This window comes from Glycine max, chromosome 12, assembly GCF_000004515.6.
Source record: "Glycine max cultivar Williams 82 chromosome 12, Glycine_max_v4.0, whole genome shotgun sequence".
Taxonomy (NCBI): Eukaryota; Viridiplantae; Streptophyta; class Magnoliopsida; order Fabales; family Fabaceae; genus Glycine; species Glycine max.
In genome coordinates this window covers 13932555-13960453 of record NC_038248.2, presented here as the reverse complement: position 1 = coordinate 13960453, position 27899 = coordinate 13932555, and the positions used below count along the sequence as shown (strand labels likewise).

Genomic DNA, 27899 nt, shown 5'->3' with positions numbered 1-27899 from the left:
TTCTTTGAGAACAATTGTTAATTATGTTTTGTTAGGATTCTATCCATCATCATCACTCATGAGAAAGTCAATACTTTCGAAGGAGAACGACTCTTCTCCAAAATGTTAAAATATTTACAAATTTGTTATGATATGCATGACTAACCTTGATTTCAAGTTGAATTCTTTAAAATCACATAAAATATATTTTTTTATTAGCAAACATAATTATATTATTATAAAAATGATACTAGAAGTACCAATAAAAGTAAACTTAATTATTAATTTTATCATAAAATTATATTAAAATGTTTAATTGAGTCTCTAAGTTTTTTGCAAGATTCAATTTATTTCTTAATTATTTTAAAATAGATCAAGTTGATCCTTTCCGTCAATTAACTAATGAGTTAAGTTATTGTCCACCTCAGATATGACATGGCACAAACACTGTCTTATTCAGCCTCTAAATCCTCATCTTTTTCATTCTTCTTTCATTCCCAAATTTTAGGGTTTGCTCACCATAATTGGTGGTTGCAATGTCGCACTTTGAATCCTTTGCTGGTGCGAATTCATCCACACTCCAATTGTTTTCCAACGTTGATTCTCGTGGTTCTTCGGGCATGGCCAATCGCACATCAGCACCAACTTGCAACTGTCCTGACATCGCGATTGTGCGAACTGCAATCACAGAAAATTACTATGGAAGGAGATTTTGGGAATGTCCCAACTACAAGGTGAGAATCAATTTTCTATCTTAGATTCTTGCACATGTATCTGTGCATCAATATTTTCCTTGTGGCCTTGCACTTTTCTATTGATTACATGCTGAGTTCCTACGCTTAGCTTTTCTTTTCTTAATTGTTTTTGTTTGGTCTTAATTATAGCGGCTGCATTGTTGAATTTTCACAAGACTACATGCTGAATTGCTAGGCTTAGCCATTTTTAACTATTGATTTATGTTGGTGATTGAAAACAACGTGGGGTTGACAGTGGATGCAACAACTTTCGATGGCTACCAAATGAAGTAGTTGATGACAAAAGCCTAGTTATTGTTAGACAAAGAAGGAAGATTGTGAAGCTTGAGATGTCGTTGAAGAACAAAGACAAATGGCTGAAGTTTGTGATTGTAATTTGTTGTTTGCTGTTAATGTTGAATGTTATAGTGATGAACATGTGGTGGAGCACAAGAAGTAAAGACAGGAGGAATGTGTATCTTAGGTAGATAGGAATTATAATGTTTTGTTGTAGTTGAAGTTGGTGTAATGAAGCAGGTTGTAGCAATGAATTCTAATTTCTATGAATTAAGACTTTTATCTCAATGATGATGCATTTTTGGTACTCAGACTTCTATTGTTTTCATTGAATTGTGACTTCTATCGTTTTCATTGAACTGAGACTTCTATCTCAATGATGATGACTTCAAAATGTATCGTTGTAACATTATAAAAAGTTATTATTTGTCTCTACACAATTACAATGCTGCATAATACACAATAGCCATAAAATTTGTAACTAAAACAATAACTATAATGCTGCCACATACATAGCTGAAAGCATAATTCAAATTTATATATTCCAAATGTCACTACACAATTACCATAATGCTACAAAATACATTCCAAATGTATTTCGAAATACAAAGCATCCATATTTGCAAAATACATTTCAAATATATTCCCAAAAAAAGTGACTTTAACACAAATAAAGCTAAAAGCAACTAGGTGCTCTTTTAACTGGTAGTAATGGTCTTCCTTCATCAAGACATTACAATCAAAAAACAAAATAAAAGAGATAATTCAAAGTCCCAACATCTTCACAGCTTCCATGGTGTTCTTTTAACTGGCAACTTTTGTATGTTTGAGGTTTTCTTCGGGGCAAGCCTTGTGTTGACAGATTGGCTTTTCAAAGACTGGCTTCCAACAGGTTGACTTGCAACAGTAGGTTTGGATGATGCAGTTGGTTGCGATGGTGTAGGGGTTTGTGTTGCAACAGTTGGTTGGGATGTCCCTAGGGTTTGTGTTGCAATAATTGGTTAGGATGAGCCCTGGGTTTGTGTTCTAGCAGTTTCATCTTTGCTAGTTGTTCGATTGTGGCCAAATTGGTGGCAGCTACTACATTTCTTTTGAACACCTATCCTTCTCACCGTTGTATCATCCCTGGTTGTTTCTTCGGGCTCCAAAATCCTTTTTTTTCTTTGGTCTTTCAGGCATCGTGTTCACATGTGGTGGGAGTACATCATGACACCAAGTTCTTTTCCAGACTTTTTCCCCATTAACTGGATGAATTATGGGTGCATAAACAGCTTCATATGCCTCTTTTCTAAAACATGTAGGAATATAGTTCGTTGGATCCTTGTACTAGAACTTCATGCAAGCAATTGCATGATTGCATGGAATTTTTGTCATAAGCCATTTTCTACAGCTGCATTCTTTGTTTTTTAGATCTTCTGCAAATTTGTCAGCAAAGCAATTGACATGTCTAAATTTTCTTCTCCAGCATAACTATAAAATTAAAGACAACAAATCAGTGTATTAGTATAACAACAAAACAATTAGCAGTTGATGTGTATTAAATAATATCGTGGCAACCACATACTAGCGAAACCATTTTCTTTTTGTAGCCTTTTTCTTATCTTTGGCATAATGTTTCCCCCCTCAAATGTTGCTATATTGTCTCTATTCCGAGTCCACCTATCCATTAAGTAGGTCTAATGTCTTCCAGCATATACACAACAGCCCTGGTTCATGAATCAACAAGAACACTATTGAATGCTTCACTTAGATTGTTCAGTTGTATATCAGAATTTGAATCAGATTTGAACCAAAACTTGCTCCAAAACCTAATACAATTATCTGTTGTTAATGCAATTTACTTGGAATAAATTAATGTCTTGCACAAGTAAATAAAGTTGCACCTTTGTGGAACTTTGAGTAAATACTTGAAAGCCTCCAAATTGACTGCCTTAATTTCTTTCATGATTTTCTCCCATGCTTAGGGATATGTTACTTTGTCGGCCTTACACATAAGATCCTTTATCCTATGTTTGGATGGAGAATTTAATTTTTTTAAAAAAATTCAAATATATAACATTTTAATTGTCTTAATTTAGATTCTTTTTATTTTATAAACATTTTGTTTGGATGAAGCAATTCAATTTCTTGTATTTTAATTTTCTTGTTAGATAAAGTAATTCAATTTTAATAAAATTCAAATTTTCTTTTTTAAATATTTATTTAAAAATTAAAATTTCAATAAAAAGCTTCGTACCCCATTGCCCAGAGGCTCTTCGCTATGCGAAGGTATGGGGGAGGGATGTTGTACGCAGCCTTACCCTTGCATATGCAAAGTTGAACTAGACAAAAAAAATTATTTCCAAGAAATATTACTAGTTGAAATTTCAAGTTTGTTTTGATGACATAATGCATCTTGTAATACCCGAGAATCTCCTACAAACCCTTCCCTAGGTAACACATCAATAAACCTTAAATCTGGACCACAAGTGGCTAACACATTTGTAGAGACATCACTCTTTTTATTACAATATCTAGGTCTCTTATCAGGAGAAACTGTAACTGAAATATGTGTCCCATAAAGTGCTCCAATACATCTTTAAAAACAAGACAATTTTTTTTAGATTTTAAGAAAATTTTATAATTAACTAATCTCTCCTAACAATTGATAAACTTACCTCAAACCATCTCCACTTGTTTGCTTCCGCACCTTCTAAAGTACAAGGTTGAAAGTTCAAATAATCTTTACTCACTTTCATTACCTCTGTCAAGACATCATTGAATTGCCTACTTATGGTTTCTTTAAATCTACAATAACTAAATTGCAATACCTGTATTTTAGGTTGTGAACAAGTAAGTATATGTAAAAATATTGCTACTGCTTCAGTTGTTGGAACATTTCTTGTTCTTACTAATCCATCCTTTTCTTGTAAAATTCTACAAAGGTTAAAAAATGCACTTTTATTAAGCCTCATTTGTTCAATGCAATCTTTCTCTGTCCCTCTATAAAGACGATTAAGAAAGCTGCAACGTTCTAGTTCCCAGTTACGGGTTAATTCCTTAACAAAATAATTATTATGATACCATGTCACTACACCAATGGCCATATGAACAACACAAGCAACAACTAATAAGATTATCTTCTTATACTCTTTTCTTTTAGTTTTCTTGAAGTAATTGCAGTGTCAACTATGTTAGGATCCATTTCTTCTCAATCCAAACTGCATGATAATTATATAAGGTAATCTGTGTATATTGTAACACCCTCTACCCTCACAAATAACGAATACAAGAAAATAAAATCATGTGGAATTTTTTTTTAAACATATTGACTTTAAATTGATTTCAAAAGATAAAGGGTTCACATTCACTTAATGAAAACATAGTAGAAATTGTTCGATTAAAAGGAACAAAGTTATCCTGGTTCAAAACAAGGTCGTCTATACTGAATGAATAAAAAAAAAACTAAAACAAAAAACATAACACAACTATATCGTTTACGGAAAATATAGCATGCGAAGTAATTCCTATGACCCAATGTCACACTTATCAGAGCATGTCTCTATCATAAATTAAGTCTCTCCGGCTCTAACATGGGATTCATCATATGATGGCTCACCTGAACAAATGGTAATCAGCCCAAACACAAACACACACCGGGAATGAGTTATCACATTCATATATGATAAAATGTTAGAGCATGTGAAACATATAATACTTACAACTAAATTTATATAATTAACACCATTTCAACAAAATCACACATATCATGCACATCCATTCAAGTTCATCCACTCCAGAAAATAACATCAAACCACAATTATTAATCCAATGAAAGTCAAACACATGCGTTATGCAACAAATACTCTAGACTCAAGCCTACATGCAATGTGGTATCATTTTTCAGTGAAAAACCTTGTCGGACGCCTAGGAGTACATGACAAGACATGCCTCACAATGGGCAAGTCAGGTCACTCGCACTAAGTGAAATCATAGGAAGATCAGTCAGGGTCACACTGTTTTGTGAGAATGCTCCAATCATGTGGGATCGGCACAGACTTACAGGAGCACTCAAACCGGATGACCCCCAAGGCCTACACTCCGAAGAGTCTGTCAGGGCCTCTCCCTCCTTATTCAGGTCCAACAAAAAAAAACATTTGAACACACAGACTCTACCTATGAATTATGCAATGCACACAACTACTCAATTATTTTCAAAATCTTGATTGTATATATTTTTAAATATAAATATAAATATATATATATATATATATATATATATATATATATTTTAACTCAGTGCGCCTCAAGTGATTAACTCGTCGGATTCCCACAGTGGATCTCATCACAACTCATCGCGCATTAACTCGTCGCCTTTAAAGAGTCTTACAGTTGTGTGATTACATAATTCATGACTCACAACTCAAAACATACAACATCTTAAGACTCATGTAATTCACAATCCATTACGTATCAAATGATTATCACTTATACATCATCTCAATCACATTTTTATAATAAAATAATTTATCGCATCTCATGCACCCTACACATATGATTCAATAGTAACATTTACTTGACATAACAAAATATAAATTAAATTGAAATATATTAATTCAACAAAATAAAATAAAATAAAAACTTTTACAATAATTAATTTATAACGTAACAAAAATAATCACTATAAAAAAATAATTTCTATAACAACCTTATTTTATTTATTCTTACTATTATTAGTATTGTTATTATTATTTTTATACATAAGAGTGAAAATGCATACTTGGAATATACTAAGACAAAAATAAATAGAATACCAAATCATTTTTTTTGTTATACTTCCAATATTTCTTAATGCTCAAAATATATTAATTCAATAAAATAAAAATAATTATTATTACGCAATAAATTTACAACACTGTTTAATTTATTTTATATATATATATATATATATATATATATATATATATATATAATTGAAAAAAACAAAAAAAAAGCATCTGTATCAATATTATTATGGCTACACTTACTAGGATAATATCTTTAATGAATAATATCTTAAATATATATATTATTGCAAAGGGATATATAGCTGCTCAAAATCCGTTTCTCAATTCAAGTTGAAGAAAAACATTAACAGGCATATTCTCTATACTTTAAAAGGAACGTTTAATGCTGGAGTTTATATTTTACACCATATTTAATTGATTATTATACATATATAACATAAAAAATAATTTTACAATAGTATTTACTTTATTTCTGCAAAGCAATAAAATAATAATTTCATAACAATATTTAATTTATTATATATATATATATATATATATATATATATATATATATATATATATATATATATATATATATATATATAACTAAAAGGCTAACAATATATGTTTAATTTCATAACAATAAAAAGCAAGAACCTGGACACGAAATTAAGCTTCCACCAAAATCATGATACCAATATGAACACGTACAGTGAAATCAACTTTCACCAAAAGTATGATATATATATATATATATATATATATATATATATATATATATATATATATATATATATATATATATATATATATATATATATATATAAAACGAACGTGTACGTAGATACAGAGCATGAAATTGTAACGTTAACAAAAGGGAATACACGTATTGCATTGTGTAGTGTAGGTGGGAATTGCAATCTCAACAAAAGAAATATATGCAAAGCATAAATTTTTATTACAAACAAAAAAAAATATAATTATTTGGTCAAATTCCTTCGTTCAAAATGATAATAATTCAGTGACACATAAAAAAAATAATAATAATTCCCAAGCACAAAACAACAAATATTATATGTGTTAATTAATATACAAAAGAATTCAATCATAACAATTGCCACTAAAAAAAAACTTGATATACACTAACACATATATCATATAGAATTTCATGATAGTAGATATTATACTCAATTTTGCGTAAGAATTATTCAATTTTGAAAGCATCATGAATTAACATTTTATAAAAACAACCCAAAATACCCCAAATTTGATCATCTAAGAATCCCTATACATGTTCCTTCTAATTCCCAAGCGTGAGTAACTCATCCCTTGTCTCGATGTAGTCGCTCAAACGTTCTCTGTTAGCAATTGTGGCGTTTCTGGTGCTCTGTAGAGCTCCTCCTCCAGTTGCTCTGTTAAGGTTAGGGTTCTTGTGCGTCAGAAAAAAAAAAAGAGACAGGAGTGTTTTGTAAAAACTGCTCTAGGTTAACATTTGGTTTATATAGTAGAAATTTATGACCTAATTATATTTTTTTACTTATTTATTTATTTATTAACTTATTGATGTATTATTTATTTATTAAAAGTTAGGACTGTTACATATATACTATTTTGAGATTTAAAACAAATATCAAAACTCACAAAATCAAACAGTTCAATGGAAATTGAATGTAAAATCAAACATCTACATGAAAAATCTTTATTATTATTATGATTTGATATTCTGGCCCTTTGAATAAAATAAATAATTTAGTTCTGCTTCCACTATTTATTAGGATATTATTTGTGTCAATTTACAAGTTAACGGTAGCATAATACCTTTATAATTTATATATGTTTTTCAATTTTAAATCAATGTCGCTCTCATAGTAACAGATTTCAAAACACGAAAAAGATAAGATAAGAATATTAAATGTGAGAGTTTAATAAGTGGATCAAAGTGACACATAATTGTTTAAATTTAATGAATGATGTAATTTTAAAAAAATGATATGATTTCTCTATAAAGATAAGGTAAGCAGCACTTTGAAAAAAATCAATAGATTAATATTTAATGATATAATAATATAAACAATGCATTTGTTTCATTGGAATGGAGTTGAGAAATGATCTAGATCTACTAAATGCATGAATAGATTAATACAGTATTAATAAAATTTAACCAGTTGTTTCGAATTTAAATCTTAAACATATAGTTACATTAATTAAATATTTGAAAACAAAATTTTATATTCATAATAATGTAATCTAACTTAAGCAAAATTATATCCAGAAAACAAGACATGTAATCTAAAAAAAAAATATGATCTTGCATGTATATATACTTTTTCCAGTCAAGTTTGACCTAAATGATATTAGTGATTGTTATTGAAGAAATACCTATTAAGAAAGTGTGTTCCGTGATTAACTTGCTTAATGTTATAAATTAGCCTTATGATGTTATACTGTATTTCTCTTCAATAGTTCAAACCCCACATTTTTCATGCATAGTGTTAGGAAAGACGGCATGAAGTAACCTAATTTTCTACCCTCATGCCAAACAAACAAACAAAAAAAAATATCAACGAAAAAACTGCTAGATATTAGGATAGTCTATATCAGACTTATCAGTACAGCGTTTATCGAATAAAAGTTAAACTATTATATAAATATTGTAAACGTATACCATTTAATAGGTTGGTTGTTAAATTTTTAAACAAGTCTCTGAAACTTTTTTTTTGTTTAAATTGAGTTTCTGAAATTGTATTTTTCTTTTAATTAGGTCTTTACTAGGTCCAACAAACACCTAATTAAAAAATAAATATAAATTCAAAAACCTAATTAAGAAACAAATAGATTATAGATTTACTTAAAAATGACAAACGTGATTAATAAGTTACCAGCATTTGCATGCCAATGTTGTCACCCTACTTTGTTAAGTTCTTCAACCAGTTTAGAACCTGCAGGGATGGGAATATTGGTTTGTAGAAATTCATAATTACTTTTAATTAGGTCCTGAACTATTTAACATTTTTAAATAGATTCCTGAATTTTTTTTTTCTCTGTTTCAATTGAGTCCTTAAACTCATTGTTTGTTTTTTTATTAGATCTCATAAGGGCCTAATTAAAAAAACAAATACAAGATATCATCCATGTAATTTAGAAAACTATACCAGGAATGATTTAACAGATTCCCTCCTGTGTGAGCTATATCAACACAGATTTCAAAAAAAGGTTTCAACATCAACAATTTAAGACAACACTACAAGAATTTCTATGCTTAGAAGTAATTATTTCAACATTCACACCTTGATTGCTCTAGTGACATTTTATTGGTATAATGCAGCTGTATTGAAAATTAGAATTGGCCTAGAGTGGTAATTTCTTGTATACTTTTGTTTAGCATAGAGTTTCTTAAGACATGAATACCTAAGAAGTGGATAATTTACAAGATCTACTGGATCCCATACAACTGATTTTTACTACAATTCAAAGCCATGAATTCTGACAGAGGATCTAATATCTATGTTTGACATGAAGAAATAAAATGTTGGGCGCGGACAAACTTAATGTCATTAAAAAATAAAGGCAGTTGATGTTCCAATAAAGCTACAAAAGTTTTCAATAATGCTTTTAGAAATGTTTACAAGGGATAACAGTGACAACAAATATACGAGTGGTGGCAGCAATAGGAGTAACTTCAATTCTGAAAGCGCAAAGAGTTTCTAGCAAACCTAATGAGAGAAATAGTATTGGCAATGCCCACTAAGGCAACATCTTGCAGTTGCTTATTCAAGAAGCTATCAAAACAACTTGAGGGAGATAAGGCTGAGAGTGCTTTTTAACTTACCAACCAGCCAACTCCAAAGGTAATTAGCAAAAGGGAAATAAAAAAAACAAGTGATGAGTGGACTCAAGGAAGCACAAGATGTACTCAGAGAAAATATCCCGGTTGCTAAAACTTCATCTGTGGGCATTTTTGCTTGCGGAAAAATCTCTATAGAAGAATAGACATAGCAGGGGAAGGAGTAGCTGGGTTTCTGATCATCTCAACAAGATGAGGAGCCTTAGCAATATCCACAGGGTAGATATCAGAAGCTAGATCCTTAATTAGGTTCTAACAGCTAAGGGTTAGAAGCACAGGGCTAGAAGCCTCTAACAGCTAAGGGATAATTCAAAGATCCTGATTCTCCCACTAGAAGATAATTATCTTATCATAAGAAAGATAATTGCATTATCTCAATTGATCTTATCATCCTATACCAGACATGACCTATAAAGGTATGATTTTTACCTTAACCATCTTATACAGGTGATCTAAATTGACAAAAATAATCTAAAACCATGATTTATTTACAAAACATAAAATATGTCATAACGGATTACACAAAAAGAAGAATTATATCAGTTCAAATCAGAAAGTAACCCAGCCCATTATGACATATTAGATTCACCACAATTTAGGTTCGTTCATCTTCTCATGGCATATTTGTAATTATGTTAAGTTAAACGAAGACGGGTGTTGGTGAAAGACCGTCATCGTGTCTAGTACCCTAATTTATTGTCTGTGTCGCGCGTGCTTTGGTTCAATTCTTCCCGTGTTTAGATCGAGTTTCTAGCTAGCATAGTTCTCCCGTGTTGTTCGTGTACCTCCGTCATTAAGCTCGTGCCCCCTGTGTTGAGACCTCAGTCCACGGTGTCGCGTGCCTCCGGCCATTATCAGCCAGGTAAGTGCGTTTTAGTCCAGTGGGCGTCTTCGTCTTCACCTGCCCTATTTTGTGTCATTTTTGTTTTTTAGTCACTCACACCGATCCGAAGCCTTGATGGGTCCGTCTGTATTCTTTGTTCCGTTATTACATTTACTTATTTTACTCCCAAACCCTAACCCTAACCCTAACCCTTTTCCCCTTTCGTAGAGCTTGAAACTAAGACAATTTTGCTTGACATTTTTAAGGAAAAGCAGAAGAAAACCGCCGAAGCTGCTACAATTCCCACTTTCTACAAGAAGGCATGTCATCTCATGTGCTCTTTTTTTCTTTTAACTTGTGCCCAGGCCCTTATGTGTTGTATCCCTTTATGTCTGAACTTTAGATTTGGATTTCTTTGTCTCCATTTTTGATTGAATCCTTGCTATGCTCTTTCAGAAACCTGAAGAAGGATCAATCAATCATAGAGTTCAGAGATTGGCAAAGTATCGCTTTCTAAGGGTATCATTTTCCACTTTACTTCTTTGTTGCTTAAACACTTTATATTTTCTCAACCCTGGTGTGTTCAACAGAAACAATCCGATCTTTTGCTGAATGCTGATGATTTGGATGCAATGTGGGTGTGCTTAAGAGAGAACTGCATCATTGATGATGCTACCGGTGCAGAAAAGGTCTGCCATTTTCTATCTTGCTTCTTCATATTTCCAAATTTTATGGCATATTCAACTAGAATTACCTTATTAAAAGAACAATTTGGCATGCACCCTGTATGTCCTTCTATTAGAGTTTCATTTGTGTGCCATAATGGATTTATGCTGAGACAATATTATTTCTTTCATAGCGATAATTTAAATTTACTGTCTATTTTATCTATCAAAATTATTATTTTTCTCTCTGTTGAATGGTGATATAGGTTGCTTCTGTTCATGTAATTTATAATTTGGCCAAGATTTTCACCTTGATAATCTCAAAGTTACTGTAATATTGTTATGGATCATGCTTTTTCTTGAATGCTTGGCTCTTTAGCTTTGTATACTATTTTTAAAGCAATCCTAATCACACTTTAATCTGTTTCTCATAGATGAATTATGAAGACTTTTGCCACATTGCCTGTGTATGTACAGAACAAATAGGTCCTAAATGCCGGCGGTTTTTCAGTCCTTCAAACTTTATGAAGTTTGAGAAAAATGAGCAGGGAAGAATTGCCATTCTACCCTTTTACCTTTATGTGATGCGAACGGTAGGTCATCTGCCATCAAAATTTATTGAGTTGTTTACTCGTACCTTGAACTTGATGAACCTATCTAATGTTTATGACAGCTTGATCAATACTGGTTATGGTTATGCAGGTTTCACTTACGCAGGCAAGAATAGATATGAGTGAGCTTGATGAGGATTCTGATGGTTTCCTTCAGCCACATGTATGAATTCTTATTGCTATTAGGCTTCCAATTGTTTTAAATTGAATAATCAGTTTGATCAATAGCTTTCATCGATGATAACATTTAGTGCATACATTTTGAAGGTCTTGTGTGCTGAACTTAATATACTTTCCATAAACTAAGCCCTACTTATAAGATTTACATCATGTTTTGGAAATGAAATTTGTTTTTGTTGAATGATTAAGCATTGCATGCTAAATGAGTTTTAGGTTCCGTTGTTTTATAGTTGGATTTACCAAAACCTCTATTGATGCCTAAGTCAGTTTTGCTTAATTTCTCATGTGGATGCTATCAGCATGTAGCTTTTAGCTCGTTCAATTTTCCCCTAGGTGGTGGAGGCTTTAGCTAATTACTAAAATATTTAAAATTGAGAATGCCAAAGGAGAGAGAAAATGGGTCTTTGTTACTTGATAGTAGCAGAACATCGCCTTATCCAAGCACCTGGCTCTGGCTCCTTTTATAGACATTATATATGCATTTAATTGCTCTGCATTCTATCCCACTGATACGTCACTTTATGTGCTTTCCAGAGGTCAAGCTCATCCAGTTGGCAGCTTTATCCCCTACTTTGGCCCTTCATTAAAGCTAGACTTTGAGTTGGAAATGGGTAGCTTGTTGTGTACACATATCTTCTCTAGCCATTTTACTCACTAAAATGCATATGTAACGTTCTATTTAAAAATATAAAGTTGAGGTTAAACATTGTTTCATTTTCTTCTTTGTATATATTTATCATGATACTGCATTACTTTTCTTTTGTTTCAATTTAGATTAAATTATTAAAATCATAGTTTATTTGCAGGCTACTAATGTTGAACCGGGAAATGAATTGGGAAAACCTGTGGATATTAACAATGCTGAAGATCACATCTTTGGACTTGTTCTGCTCAATGACTGGAGTGGTAGTTTCCAATTCAATCTCTCTCTCTCTCTCTTTTGTTACGTTACAGTGCTCAACAAGTAATGCTAGCTTTATTTGAATTATATTTTGCAGCTCGAGATATTCAGGCATAGGGATATATTTCTCTTGGTCCATTTCTTGGTAAGAGTTTTGGTAAGATGTTTCAAATAATTAATTAATTTCTTTTAAGTCCTATGGAAAAAACCTGGGCATTTGGACTTGCAATATATCCAACGTGGATGATTGCACGTACCATTTGCTCTAGATCACTTTATAGTTGTTATTTACTTATTTTAGAGTTAACCTTCCTTTAGGGTGCTAACTAAAATTATGCAGGCACAACAATATCACCTTGGATTGTGACCATGGAAGCATTAGAACCTTTTGCTAGAGAAACCCCAAAACAGGTAACTGGTTTCTTTCCTGGTAACTAGTTTTTAACTGTTCGAATTAAATGAAATTCAAACCTAGGACTATGTTAGTTTTCTTAGTTGTTAATATTAGCAAGTGAGAAAGTGAGTGACTTAGTTGTTAATATTTGTTAGTTTATTTGACTGAGATGGAAAGGAATTAAGGCTGATTACCTATAAATTTGAGGAAAGGTTGGGAAACAACTTGTCATTTGTCACTGGATTACGGCCTATGGACATTGGAAGAGGCAGGCCCTAAGTTCTACAGTGCTGTAGCTGTGGAAGAATTCCCCTACTTTATTAATAAGATACTGGGTTTCTATCAAATTATAGCATATGGGACCGATAACAAAAGCTTACAACAAAATTACTGCTTATTTACTTTCTCAAATATCTGATTAATTGCGCTGCTAGACCTGAATTGTTGCAGCAGTCCTGTGAATTTAATTGCTTGCTTGTTGGCATATTTCCTAGGGAAGAATATAATTTCCCCAATTTATCCATTTTCCGTGTTGGTATATACTGTTCTTACTTATGGCAACTATAAGCATTTTATTACTCCAATATTAATCAGCTTGGTTTTTAATAATGCTATTTTGAAATGAAGTTCTTGAATAGTTGTATTTTTAACAGTTTTATAATTGAAGAGTCAATGGGTGAGTATTGTAAAATTGATTTTGGTCAAGATTGAGCTTGGAATGAAATGATATTCTTGGAAAATTTTATAAAACTATTACCACTAAATTAGACTATTGAGATTGCTTTAAAATGAGGTGTCATACTTGTTTTGTTCATAGCCGAGGTATGATAGTCACTTTTTTTTCTTGATCATCACATTGAAATTTTTATATTCTGTAACATGTCTTGATCTTTCTTATTTATTAGTTGTAAAACTTGAAATATTATGATAAAATCTAAATTTGTTGCTTTGCAGGAAAATGATTATTCTATTGGGTTTGATACTGCTCGGGCAAGATTGTACCTGTAGCTCCCTGAGGTTGGTTTGAATTAATGAAACTTTGATGTGAAAATACTTAGCAAAAATATTTAATCATTTGAGAAAATATTGTATTTAAATTGGTGTAATGAAACTACACATACATATATTTGATTCTAATATATTTTTTCTACCTACCCTAATTTTTTTCTATTATAGTTTTGGTTCTTATACTTTTAAAGTTTGATTTCTAGTGCCATGGCTATATATATTATCTTACATTTAAATTACTTTATTTTTTAATTACAAACAAATTCCCATTTGAATTGTGTTGGGTAGTTGTAAGCTTGTAGGCTTTGATTTTCAGACTTAAATTTAAAAATAAAATTTTGTAGATATGATGAAGAGTTAAAATGGCCGTAAACCGTAAATCCTATGGATTTTAAATCAATTTTAAAACAACTTTAACTCATTTTTTAGAGCAAATAAAAAATATTAATCCTAGTTTTATTAAATATTAAATACAAAATAATATTTATTATGATTTTGTATTTTCAATCTAATATATGTTCTATTTCTCAATAGATTTTATTCTTTTAATAACTTAAAATCAATCTTAGCACTTGGTCTGAATGAAAAACAAATAAAGAGAACTAAATAAATAAAAGAAAATAAGGAAGAAAAAAGAAAGGGAAAAATACAATACAAATATATTATTTTAGTCAATAGAAAAAATAAAATAAAAATCTATTTTTATTTGACTAAGTAGAAGAAATAGTGTATATTGATAACGTGTATAAATACAATAGATATTGTTACTGATCATTGTAACATCTCAATTTTTGTAAACTAGATTAAAAAGATTGTTATTTATAAATAAATAGAGTTTTAAAAAAAATGATGAGATTTTATAAATAAATAAATAAGGAGATATAATTATTAATTAAAATAATGATTTGAGAGAAAATAAAAAGGGTATTTTATTTATTTGTTTGATAGAGAATAAAATAAAGTTTGTTTTTATAAAATAATAAATAATAAATAATTAGAGTAAATAATAGGTCGTAAATGCCCCTAGCTATAAATAGCAACATGCTAGGTCAGTTTTCAGACTGATTGCTCTTCCTCTGCCTCACAATTTCGTTTCTTCTCCCTTCTCCCAAAACCCTCTCTTTTTCCCGCAGGCCACCTAACCTGTCTTAGAAAAACGACGATCTCAGATTCGTTCACCGTTGGATCGTCGTGAAATTTGAGCACTACGTTCGCAGCCCAATTCCGAGCATTCTCACCGTTGGGAATTTTGATATCATGTTTGAGATGAGAGAACTACCTTTCGCATTGTAGTCTTTTCCTTTCCCGCAGAAACCCAAAATGGTCTCAGTAAAATTACGATCCCGATTTTGTTAACCGTTGGATTTTCATGAAATTTGGATATGTTGTTCGAAATTCAATTTCGCACACTTTAACCGTTGGGATTTGTGAGATAATTTTCGTGGAGGGAGAAAAAGGAATCGCATGAAGACAGTACAAGTGGAGGTTTCAATCTCTTCTCCGTCTCTCTGACGTTTGGGAACTCTATCAGAGCAGTCGGAGGAAAAACTGGAGGAATCTCAGGGAACCGCTAGAGATGCTACTGTCGTTGTTGGAAGACACGTGAGCCCGCTTAAAGATAAGGGATGAGTTATTCACCATTGAGGATTAGTAAGAACATGTGTAGGGATCCTTAGAGATATCAATTGGAATGGGCTTTGAGGTGTTTTTACAATTTTCATTTTATCCTTATAATTATTACAGTGAATTATATTTGTTTGATGAATCAGTTGATGTCCCAATGAGAAATGACTGTGAGATTGATGTGTTATTGTATTGAGTGTGAACCCCTTAAAAAAATTAAGCTCTTTTTATTAACGAAAATTATATTTTAAATAATATTATTCAATGACTTATTTTATACAAATTATTATCTTGTTCTAAATTTTCTACGACGATGATCAACATGTTATGTGTATATAATTATTGTAATACTAGAATAATAAATTAAAGAAAATTGTAAGGTTAATGCCTGTGGTAATTTCTTTTGATGTAATATTAAATTGTTATAAAAATCCTTTGATTAAAAATAATGTAGTTTAATTTACTATATACATATACATATATATGTTTTGTATCATGCAAATATTATTATTGTGTGATGTGTATATGAGTTATAAGGTGTAATAAGTTATTATAATGGTATTATAATATTATTGTAAAGATTGAGTAGTACAAAGTTGAATGTGTCAATTTGCGAGATACATGTAAAAAATGAGATGGTTGATGTGATATTATGAGATGTTAAATTGTGGGCATGATATTTGATTGTGAATAAGTCTGTGTGTTTGACACTTGATGTGACAATAATTATATTGTGAGCTATGAATTATACAATAATCCGACCAGTGTTATCTTGAGAAAAACATTGATGCGCAATGTTTAAGATAAAGTGTAGGTTTTCTATTCAGGAACCAGTGTTAAATTGTAGCGCAATGTGTTAAACGTGTTTGAAACACGAGTGTGAGGTCGTGGGTATTGTATAATTCATGAGCAGTGCTTATAAATGAAATATGTGATGAATTGTGGAATAATATGTTGCCTTGATATTATAATATTGTTATTGAGATTGAGTAAAAGTGTAAAGTAGAACAAATGTTGAATTGTGAGATACGTGAAAACATGTGATGGTGGATTGTGACATTATGAGATGTGAAATTGTGAACGAGTTTTGGTTGTGAATAAGTGTGTGATTAACTCTTGATGTGACATTATTTGTGTTGTAAGTTGTGAATTGTACAATAACCCAACTAGTGTTATCTTGAGAAAAGTGTAAATGCGCAGTGTTAAAGAGAAAGTGTAGGTTTCCTATTTATGAACCAATGTTAAAGAGAAAGTGTAGGTTCCTATTTAGGAACCAATGTTAAATTGTAGTGCAATATGTTGTACGTGTTTAAGACACGAGTGTGAGGTCGTGTGTATTGTATAATTCACTAGCAGTGTCTGTGTGCTAAAATGATTTTAGGGGTTGGACCTGAATCAGGAGGGAGAGGCCCTGACAGACTCTTCGGAGTGTAGGCCTTGGGGGTCACCGGGTTTGAGTGCTCCTTTAAGCCTATGCTGATCCCATATGGTTGGAGCATTCTCGCAAAACATCGTGACCCTGACTGATCTCTCTATGATCTTACTTAGTGAGAGTGACCTGACAAACCCATTGTGTGGTGTGTCTTGTTATGTACTCCTAAGTGCCATAGGGTGATTTTTCACTGACATGGTACCACATTGCATGTAGGCTTGAGTCTTAGCATAATTGTCTCATGCGCTTGCTAATTGTTTATTATGAATTTGAGGTGTTATTATGTCTTGATCAGAGCGTGTGATTCTTGTATAATGTGATTGGTGATTGAAAAGTGTGATTGATGTATGAAAAGTAAACTTTGAATGACAAAGTGGTGGAATTACGTGAATTACGTGTAAGTAAGTTTTATTTGGTTTATATGATATGTATATCTAGTTGTCTTGTTTCTCTATTAGTTAGGAATGTGATAACTCAATCCCAGTTTGCTGTTTGTGTTTGGATCCTGTGATGATCTTGAACTTTGTGTTCGGAGGAGCAGATGACTAGGTGAACTGCTTTAAGGAATATTGTGCTGAAGGACGTCGGGACACAACGCTCTGATAAGATGTGATATTGGGATATAAGTTTTTATGTTAATTTTATGATGTTAGTCTATTTTATTTCACATCACTGATTTAACAAAATATTTTTGTAAATTTTGACGACCTTATTTTGAGCCGAATATGTTTTTAATGAGTTTTATTTGGTAATTGAAGTGAATGTGAACCTTTTACTCATGTGATTTTGTTTACCATTATATTTTATTCATTTATATATATGTCGGGGTAGAGGGTGTCACAGTCATTAAGGGTTTGCAAGTAAAGTATATAAGCATTAGATTCCTTAGTTTGATTAGTTCCTTTCATGAATGACCAATTAGATATTGTGTTGCAAATAATTTATTATTCATAAAGCTTTGAGCACAAGGTAGGGTGCATTAACATACCTAGTTCATGTTTTGATGTGAAAATGAAAAATTGTTCCAATTGGTAGTTTTGTTCACAAAGTTTAGTAAGAACAGTGAATGAGTAGTTAGGGCATGAAAGAATGTTGGCTGAGTCATATCTTAATTATATATATCTTTTAAATGTTTGTGCTCACATCAGTCATGTGTGCTTAATCACATTTGGCTGTTTGAATTTCAGCTAATGCAGAATATTTTTATCCCCTTATACTATCAAAAGTCTTGATAAATTTCGTTTCTTCTTGTAGGAAAAGCTTGCATCAAGAAAGTTTTGCTTAGTAATTGTCTCCAGGAACTCATGGAGCTTCACCAGGTAGATTGTCTAAAAAAATTTCTTAAGATCTTTGGAAGCAAACATCATGTTATTTTGTTCTCTCCCTTTCTCTGCTGGTTTCATATTGTCATGGATCTTCTGGTGCTTATCCTTTAATGTATTACCTCACACGATTAATTTGCTTTGTTTAATAATAACACATATTTTGTTCTAACTCCATATTAGCTTGAGTTCTATTTGAGTATGTTGTTGTGTATTTTAGGAAAGAAAGTGAAGAAGCTGTATTTTGTTCTAATGCGTATTTTGATTGTACATAGTAGGCTTTGGCATTTTCTAAGGTGTTGTATAGCTTATATGGTTGTTACTCTACAGTTATTTATGTATTGTCTGCTATTTTATCATGGTTTCCAACTACTTGCATTGAACATATTTCATTAGGCGGGTGCTTTTCAGAACTGAAATATGGATATTGGTGCTATGAAGGAGTATGCAGGTACGAATCTTGTAGCCTATTAATGTACAATTTTTACTTTGTGACTAATCTCATGTTATTAAATAGGCAAAGAGGATGGCCCACTTGTAGTTTTCTATCAAGGTCGTAAGTGTCCATCCCCCCTTTCACCGTACTCACTGCAGATGCTTATATACCCTCTCCCATTCACAACACCCCCCCTTTGCTAAACTTGAGGATAGCCTACTTGTAGTTGTGACAGATCCCATGTTATTAGTGACCTTAGGCCACTAGTCTAAACTTGAGTCACCTTGCCTTAGTCTAATCATTTGGTGACTACCTGAAATTGTATGCTCTTAACATTTTTGTCGGTCATTGGGTGAGTGCATTTTTTTTTCCAGTTCATCTTCAGGGTCTGTTGTTTGATAATAGAAATTGCTCTTGCTTGAGGGCAAATTTCTCCTATGCATTTATAATTAAAGCAAGATAGAAAATATAACTTCTTTTTGTGCCTGGATTTCGAAACCTTATTTTGCATTTATAAGTATTTATCTAATACAATTCATCATGATGTAGAATAGGTGCTTCTAATACACATTTGATATTTCATGCTAAGCTTTGGCCCCTCTTGCAAACTCTTTCTTGTTCCTTCCTTTGTGGCAGTCACCCATTGTCTGAACAACTCAAACCTGAACTTCCCAAAGCTGATGAACTGGAGCTGTGTCCAATTTGGTAGGTAATAGAATGGAAAGAGTTTGTAACTTTCTTATACATTAAGTCATGGGAGTAAAGTTGAATTTCTCATGAATCTGGAGCAATTCTTATCAAATGTACTAATGTTAACATTTATTTGATTTCATGATAGGTAGTTAGGTACCAGACATGGTCAAACAGTCCTCAAGAGTCTCAAATTAGAAAGATTCTAGTAGTGGAAATCTATGATCTTGTAGTGTTGCCTAGATCCAATATGAAGCTTTAGCCAAATCAAAACCAGATGTGTTGTTGTTCTTTGCTGGAGTCATGCCAACTTTGTCTCATTCTGAGTCCCGTCGCTCGTATTCTTGGTGGTGAGATAGCCACCTACCAAAGAATTCAAAATGGCTTCAGGAAAACCTTGCAAGTCACTCTCTCCCTGTATTTATGTGTGTTTCTACAATTATGCTAGAGGAATCTGAATATATTGTTTGAACTTGTTACATTATCTGGTTAGGAAATTGAGACCACAATAGAGGTCCATAAATTTTGTAGGAAATTGAGACCACAATAGAGGTCCATAAATTTTGTAACTACGCATGCGTGTGTGTATTGTATTCATCATACTTTCTATTCCTCCAACTCTTTTGGATTGATGGACTGAGGTAAAGCCAATAGTAGAAGCTATGATAGCACAAAAAAAAAAAAATCAAATTCTAAGTTGGTTATGCAAAAAACCGTCTTAGAATGGAATATCTACTAAGGCGGTTATTTGTACAATCGATGTAGAAAACAATATACAGTGTTGTTTTTCAAAGACGATTATTCAATAACCGATCTAGAAAGGTAGACACAACAATGCATTTTTAAGATGGTTATACACATAACCAAAGTAGATAGTCCGATAAAGTAATGCATATCTAAGACGGGTATACACATAACCGATGTAGAAAGGCAGCTACAATAATGCATTTCTAAGACAGTTATACGCATAACCGATGTAGAAAGTCACGCACATTCTAAGTCGGTTATCCAAATAACCGATGTAGAAACACTGATATACTAAGACGGGTTCAAAATCGGTGTTGTATAGCCCACCATATTTTACGACACCCTTATTTAAGACGGGTGAAAACCGTTGTAGAATGGCCCCAATAACTGACTTAGAAAGGCTTATTTGTACTAGTGAAAGGGTCTGTTCACCCAATAACATAAGTAGATATATAGTGGACATATGAACCGTTAAATCACTCACTAATGGAAAATGATATTCTAGTATAAATCCTATTTGGCATGGAAGACAAGGTTGATAATATTCAATTCACAACATGTTGCATGTAGCTTAGACTAAATTAGACATCACCAACGACTCACTCACTTTTTGGAAATAGACTTAATGAACTTTATTCCTTAATTAGGTTCTTAGTCCACTTTAAAGATATTCCTAACAAATTCGCACTACACCCTGATTCATGTTGTAGCAGAAAACATCATTCAAGAATAAACACAAACACCTACAGTACAGGGTCGTATACTACTTGAGGCCTCTATATGATGGAATCGAAATTGCGGGAAAAATCCAACAACAACAAAGCACAATGAGCAATGAGCAAGAAATCAATGAAACTCAATCAAGTAAAAAACAAAACAATGAAATCAAACAACTAAATAAAAAACAAATCACAAATTAACAAAAAAAAATGAAACCCTTCTGCAATGTATGAACCACCATAAGAGTTTTGGGAAAAAATGAAAGAACCTTGTATGAACCACTGTGGCACGGCGAGAGTATGGGTCGAAATCGCAAGGGAGTTCTCGAAACGTATCTCTAAGGAAAGACCGAGAGAGAGGAGTGAGTATGCAAAGAAAGAAGTGGTACAGGGAGAAATTAAAATTCTTTAGTTTTTAAGAGAATTTCATAGTATTCATTTTGTGTTAATTAAAACTCCCTATTAAAATCTCATATATTCAATTTTTCTTTAAATAATTATCCAAACACTAAATTTAAAATGACAGATATTCAATATCTCTTTTAAAATAAATTACTCTGTTAAAAGTATCCATCCAAACACAAGGTTAATTTTTCCCAGGGAATTGTTTCTTAAAATTGATATACATGTGATGCACACAGAATCTATGTTTTGCTCTAGGCAACAACTCTTTCAATGTTTTAACAATATCCTTACATTGAATACAAACAAAAAACATAAGTCGATCGTAAATGTCAAACAGAGCAACAAATTTAATAATAATTACCTTTTGTCTATCCAAAATAAATATGTGCATATTACATTTTTGGTCTTCCCTACTTTCTTTGTTTATTCTCTTTATCTCTAGCAGTAAAGTCAGTTTAACATCCACACTGCCGACAAAGTCTTCAAAATTAGTTTTTTTCTTATCTTCAACAACAAACACAAACACATCAACCAAGTCCCCTAAATCAATTTATTCTTCAAAATCATCAAACAAGTCAACCACATAAACTTATTTTGCAACACATTTCCTCTTACCCTTGTCCTTAGCCCTACACCAATCTAGCTCTTCAATTGATATTGATACAACTGGGCTAGTTTGGCTAATTGAAAGAGGGATAATAGTTGACCCAACATTGAGTGCATCTAAAGTAAATACATATATTCAGCAGCATGATGTGAGGTAGTGTGGATAGTTTCTGAGATTAAAATTGATTAACAAAACAAGTGGCTACCTGACCTATTATGTAACAACCTTGATTTTCAAATTCTCGACAACTTTCACGCTACAAAATTTCACATAGTAACACTTCACTCAACATCCTTGTCGGTCAAAACCCACCGTAGGTAGCCCTTTCCAAGATCTCAAAAATCAGTTATGCCTGCTTCCAAGATCAATGACTGACCCCACAAACCAACAAAAGACTTTTCAACGTACTTTGTCCTTACTCACATGTTTTTTTTAGAAAACTTCCTAGAAGGTCACCCATCCCATAACTACGTCAAACCAAGCACGCTTAACTATGAAATTCTTAAGTGATGGGCTACTAAAAAGTATATACATCTTGTTGGTATAGGTAGTACCAATAAATTTCATTAAGTCATCATCAACTACACAGTCTCATACCTATACCAACATTATATATGGCATGATTGATAACCATGTGGTTAGGGGGAGTAGGTTCTCTCTTTTTCTTTTGTTGTATGAGTGGTAATGAGCCACATGTAGATTGTATGATCTTAGGTTTTTTATTATAGCAAGTTTATTTTCTTAGATGGGTTGTGAATACCCTGAAGCACTTTATTTTGCTATGATTTGGGTGAATTTCATTGTTGTTTGTTTTGATGTTTTGTCATTTTAATGTTTTTGAAATTGAATTTGATAATTGATGTTGGACGCATGAGCTAATTTTTTAGGTCTCAAAAAGGGCTACCTACGGAGGCTTCTAGTCAATGAGGGGTTTTGACCAATAAGAATGTTGAGTGAAGTGTCACCGCATGAAGTATCATAGTGTGAAAGTCGTTGAGAAGTAAAAAATCAAGGATGTTACAAATGGTATCAGAGTAAACCTTTCTCCCAATACAATGTGGTTCAAGGATGAACCAGGTGGAATCTGGTACGCATGTAAAACCTCGATCGAATCACACTAAAATAAGAGGGATCTAGAGGCTGTGCAGGTATGTGACTGTACAACTAAGGATGACTTAAAAGAATTAATTATTACTACTTATACCAACAAGATGCATATACTTTTAGGTAGTTTATCACTTAAGAACCTTATATAGTTAAGCATGTTTGGTTTAGAGTAGTTATGGGATGAATGACCTTTTGGGACGTTTCCCAAAAAGCATGTGGGTGAGGACAAAACATGTTGAAAAGTTTTATGTTGGTTTGTGGGATCAGTCGTTGATCCTGGAAGCAGTTAGAGCTGATTTTTGAGGTCTCAAAAAAGGCTACCTATAAAGGGATAAGCCAACACGAGACTTTTCAGCATGCTTTGTCCTCACTCACACGCTCTTTGGGAAAATTCCTAGAAGTCACCCATCCCATAACTACTTCAAGCCAAACACACTTAACTACAGAGTTTTTAAGTGATAGGCAACTGAAAAGTAGATGTATCTTGCTGATATAGGTAATACCAATTAATTTTTTTAAGCCATCCTTAGTTGGATAGTTCCATACTTATACAGTCTCAAACCATACCACGTGATGTGTCATCATGTGAGAGCAGTTCAGAAGTAAAAAAATTAGGGATGTTACAAATGGTATCAAAGTAGACCTCTCTCTTAGTATAGTGTGGTTCGAAGATGAACCAGACGAAAGCTGGTGGGCATGTAACACTCCGATTGAATCACACTAGAATGAGAAGGATCCAGAGATTATACAGGTACAAGACTGTGTAATTGAAGATGACTTAAAGAAATTAATTGGTACTATCTATACCAACAAGATGTATCTACTTTTCGATAGTCCATCACTTAAGAACTTCATAGTTAAGCGACTTTGGTTTAGCTTAGTTATGGGATGGGTGGCCTTTTGGGAAGTTTCCCAGAAAACGTGAATAAGGACAAAACACGTTGAAAAGCCTTCTGTGGTTTGTCGAGTTAGTCATTGATCCTAGAAGCAGGGATGTTACACATTAACTTCAATAGACCCAATACATTTACTTGCTCCATCCTATACTATTGGTCCATTGACTTGAAGTGGACTATTAAGTGGTATAGGTCCATTATGTTGGGCTGCCCCATTGTTGTCCTCTGCCACAATGTCATAAAAAAAACTACAAAATGGACACTTCCATCCCTCTTTGTAAAATCAAACATAAGTCTATTTACAATGAAGCAAAAGTACGAATTAATGTCACATTTTGTTTACCTACCAGGTTATTTGGCACTTGGACATTTTTAGCTTGCTTTAGAACTGGATGCAAAACAAACAAATGGACACTTCCATCCCTCTTTGTTATGTCTATCATCTCCATGGAACCTTTATCATTTGTCAAAGCTTTGAGGTCAATCTCTAACATCATACCACCAGTAAAATATCACATTTCCTCAATCTCTTTAAATGGAGACTCCATCTCTTTAAACGTGTCAATCAACTCAAAATAACTCCATTTATCAAGTAATACAATTTCATATAATGTCTTTCCCTAATTAAGTTAATATTTTCCTATTTACAAACTTGCCACCATAATGCACCACAACATCAAAATTACCATCCATGACAGATTCTCCAAATTTCAACCTTCAAATAACCACACCATAGATTAAGATTAATTGACACATAATTTATATCAACAGTAAAAGAAGTACACATTTATACAACACACAAATTGACTTGAATACATTAAATGAGACATTAACAATAGTCACCTACGAAAATTGACACACAATTACTATCAATAGAACAATATTTTAGAATTTAATAAACCTGACTCCACATTAGAAACACATAGTAAGGACCACCAAAGACAAAAAAGGAACCTCTAGAAGCAAAAAAAAAGTCATATGGCGAACCACTCACACACCATATTCATAATTCAATAAAAAAATCCCCTTTCAACACACTTTGTGGACCTCATAATGAAGCACAAAATAACAACAAAGTTCCATACAACGGAAAAGCAATAGCAAAAGTACTTGTCATAACGCGACAGGAATTGCTACACAAACCAAACGCTAAACCAATCAAACACAGACCAAATGCCTCCCAAAACAAGTCTTACATGAAACCCAACTAACCAAACACATCATCTTTGTCACTTTTTTCTTTCTTGAGATGAAGCATAACTAGTAGTCTAGTACCTCACTCCTTTCTCGTGAAACCTCGCCCTTTTCTCAGAGTTTATGGTTTTGTTGATCACTGCACGACATCGTTTTACTTTTTGGGGCAAAAAATAATTTAAAATTCTCATATACTTACAATCAACAAAATAACTATTTAAATAATTACAAGTAAATCCATGTAGGACAACTTTGTTAACCAATTAAAAGGACATTGATGAAAAGAACCAAATTGGTCTGTTTTAAAATAATTTGGGGACTAAATTGAACCTTGAAAAAACTTCAGGATCAAATTGGTAATTAAGCCATTAAAGTACCCAAAAAAAGTGTTGAAAGTATTGATTACCTAAAGGAAAGAGCACAAACAACACTAATTCCCATTCCCTACATAACTTAAATCCCAGGCTAATAAAAAAGAATTAAAATCCAATTATAGTTGCTTCAAGCATCGCTAGCAGAACATATCCCCTTCAAGAAGACACTGCTGAGAGTCTTTAAGGAAGATCCTAGAGACGAGAACCAAGAAAACCAAGTAACCGAGAAGCCATCAAGTAGTAGTTTCCATCCAAATGTTGTAACTTTTGATGGCACTATTGATTTCCAAACCTCCTTTAACAAACTCGAACCCACATCCATGCTATCTAGATGAGATAGAATCTTATAAGTATCCTTGATTATGAATCACTTCAAGCTATTTGACTTCCACTCCCACTTATCAACCTCATTACGATGAGTTGATGATAGCTCACAAGTCTTTTTCCCATTTGAACCATTGTCAGCACCATCGAAGCGCACAACACCAAGCACCATCAATCCAAGATCCCATATTCTGAATAATTGAATTCTTTTGCTCAGAATTGCAGAAGAGTCTCAGATATTTTACCACCAAACACCACTAAAAAATTTATTTTTTACAGCGCACATTCTAAGATGGTTATGCGGAATCGTCTTAGAATGTAACATAGTGACAATTTTGTAAATACGAGATTGTTAAACTAAGACGGTTGTACAAAAACCGTCTTTGAAACTCCCGTTCTATGCCAGTTTTGCAAAAACCGTCTTAGAATGCTATGATTCTAAGACGGTTTTGTAAAAACCATCTTAGAATTGAATGGTTGTCATTGCAGGTTTTAAAGCCATTTTTCCTTTGGCTTTCTCGAAACCCAACAGTACGTGTGCCCAAACTCACACTCACAAATCCTAATCACATTCTCTCGCTTCCCCTCCTTTGCTCGAATCACGCAATGCCATTTTTTGAAACTACTCGAGGAGATTTGGGCCATGCTCGACGACAGCGGCCCCAGTCCGGCCTCCAACGGGGACACGACTATGGCTACAAGGCCCAACACCAAGCCAAAGGACGATGAAGGCAGTGACAATGACGGTGAAGGCCCAAGACCAAGCCAAAGGCTCGAGATTATCTTTGGTTTGATCATTTATAGATTGTTCTGACACTTCTCCTATGACGATGACGTTTTGGACATCGAAGGATTCGATTCTTCTACTTTTTTGTTCATCGTAGATAGGTCTCTCTTTTTGTTTCCCCTATTTTTCCTTTTAGCAGATAGGAAAATTACGGGTATGTGCTTCTCGCTCCTCTCCTCTTCGCTCATGCTCTTTGCTCCTTCTTCCACTTCCTCTCCGAGAATGGACTCAAAGCCACGCTCTTTCACTTACGGGTCTGGGTTTCTCATTAAGTCCATCAAGTACAACACATCACTACATGCAATGCTATTATATGCCAACTACTCTTTTCAATATGTTTTCTTAACTAATGTTTGCTCCCTGTTTTGATTCGCAGATTGATCCTTGGTGTGAAGGGATACATAGATGCCAAAAAACAAAAGGTTAGGTTCAATGTATTTCTTTGTTGAATTTGATTCGACTGAACTTTGGTTTTTTGTCTCATGAATGGAGTCAACTTCGCATGCATGCCTTTGTTTCTTTCATCGAGCTTTGATTTTGTTTGTTGTGATTTATTTGAGTAGTGGCAGTCAGTTTGATTTGATTCTCGGAGATCGTATATGCAATTTGCATGTTCTTTTATTAAAATAGTGGTTAGTTTGATTTTTGGAATTGCAAAAATTTTCATATGGGAGAATTTGAACCAGGCTATGTTATTTTGGTTACAAGGCCCAGTTATCTAGAATTGTATTATTGTATTACAATGAGTCAATCACTAAATGGAAAAGGCAAGGTAACATTAAACAGGAACAAGATAAATATGAAAAATGAGTTTTTGAACGGATTCACTGGCTCTCACAATCTCACTCAATATCTTCCTACGATGGAATCTCAACTTAGACTTTAGTTTGGTATCCTCTTAATGTTTAGGGTGAAAAATAGGTTTTTTCACATTGCTTAACCTTCATCCTTAAGGTAAGTTTGGTATGGGGTAAAAATGGAAGTGAAATAAAGTTGTGAATAAGTTTCATTAGCAAAATTGTATTGTGAACTACTCAGTGAATTAAGGGTGC

At 32.8% G+C, this 27899-nt stretch overlaps 1 protein-coding gene, 1 long non-coding RNA gene and 1 other non-coding gene across 3 annotated transcripts; all 3 read left to right on the top strand.

The window, feature by feature from the left end:
• Positions 1 to 439: 439 nt before the first annotated feature.
• On the top strand, positions 440 to 1317 carry LOC106795363 (uncharacterized). The gene is made up of 2 exons (XR_001383785.3): positions 440 to 713; positions 864 to 1317. It is a non-coding gene; the product is annotated as an uncharacterized lncRNA (long non-coding RNA).
• An 8688-nt stretch (positions 1318 to 10005) lies between these two features.
• On the top strand, positions 10006 to 19706 carry LOC100801001 (probable serine/threonine-protein phosphatase 2A regulatory subunit B'' subunit TON2). The gene is made up of 12 exons (XM_041007210.1): positions 10006 to 10018; positions 10357 to 10464; positions 10654 to 10745; positions 10882 to 10944; positions 11016 to 11114; positions 11525 to 11683; positions 11793 to 11864; positions 12688 to 12787; positions 13123 to 13212; positions 18494 to 18558; positions 18840 to 19012; positions 19634 to 19706. The coding sequence occupies exons 1-12, from the start codon at positions 10006 to 10008 to the stop codon at positions 19704 to 19706; spliced, it is 1107 nt and encodes a 368-aa protein (XP_040863144.1).
• A 3776-nt stretch (positions 19707 to 23482) lies between these two features.
• MIR10429 (microRNA MIR10429) lies at positions 23483 to 23653 on the top strand. The gene has a single exon (NR_161715.1). It is a non-coding gene; the product is annotated as a microRNA MIR10429 (primary transcript).
• Positions 23654 to 27899: the final 4246 nt, after the last annotated feature.

Coding starts and splice junctions, on each gene's coding strand:
- LOC100801001 (XM_041007210.1), top strand. Junction 11,115..11,524: donor ATGCTACCGGTGCAGAAAAG/GTCTGCCATTTT, acceptor TGTTTCTCATAG/ATGAATTATGAAGACTTTTG. Junction 11,684..11,792: donor ACCTTTATGTGATGCGAACG/GTAGGTCATCTG, acceptor ATGGTTATGCAG/GTTTCACTTACGCAGGCAAG.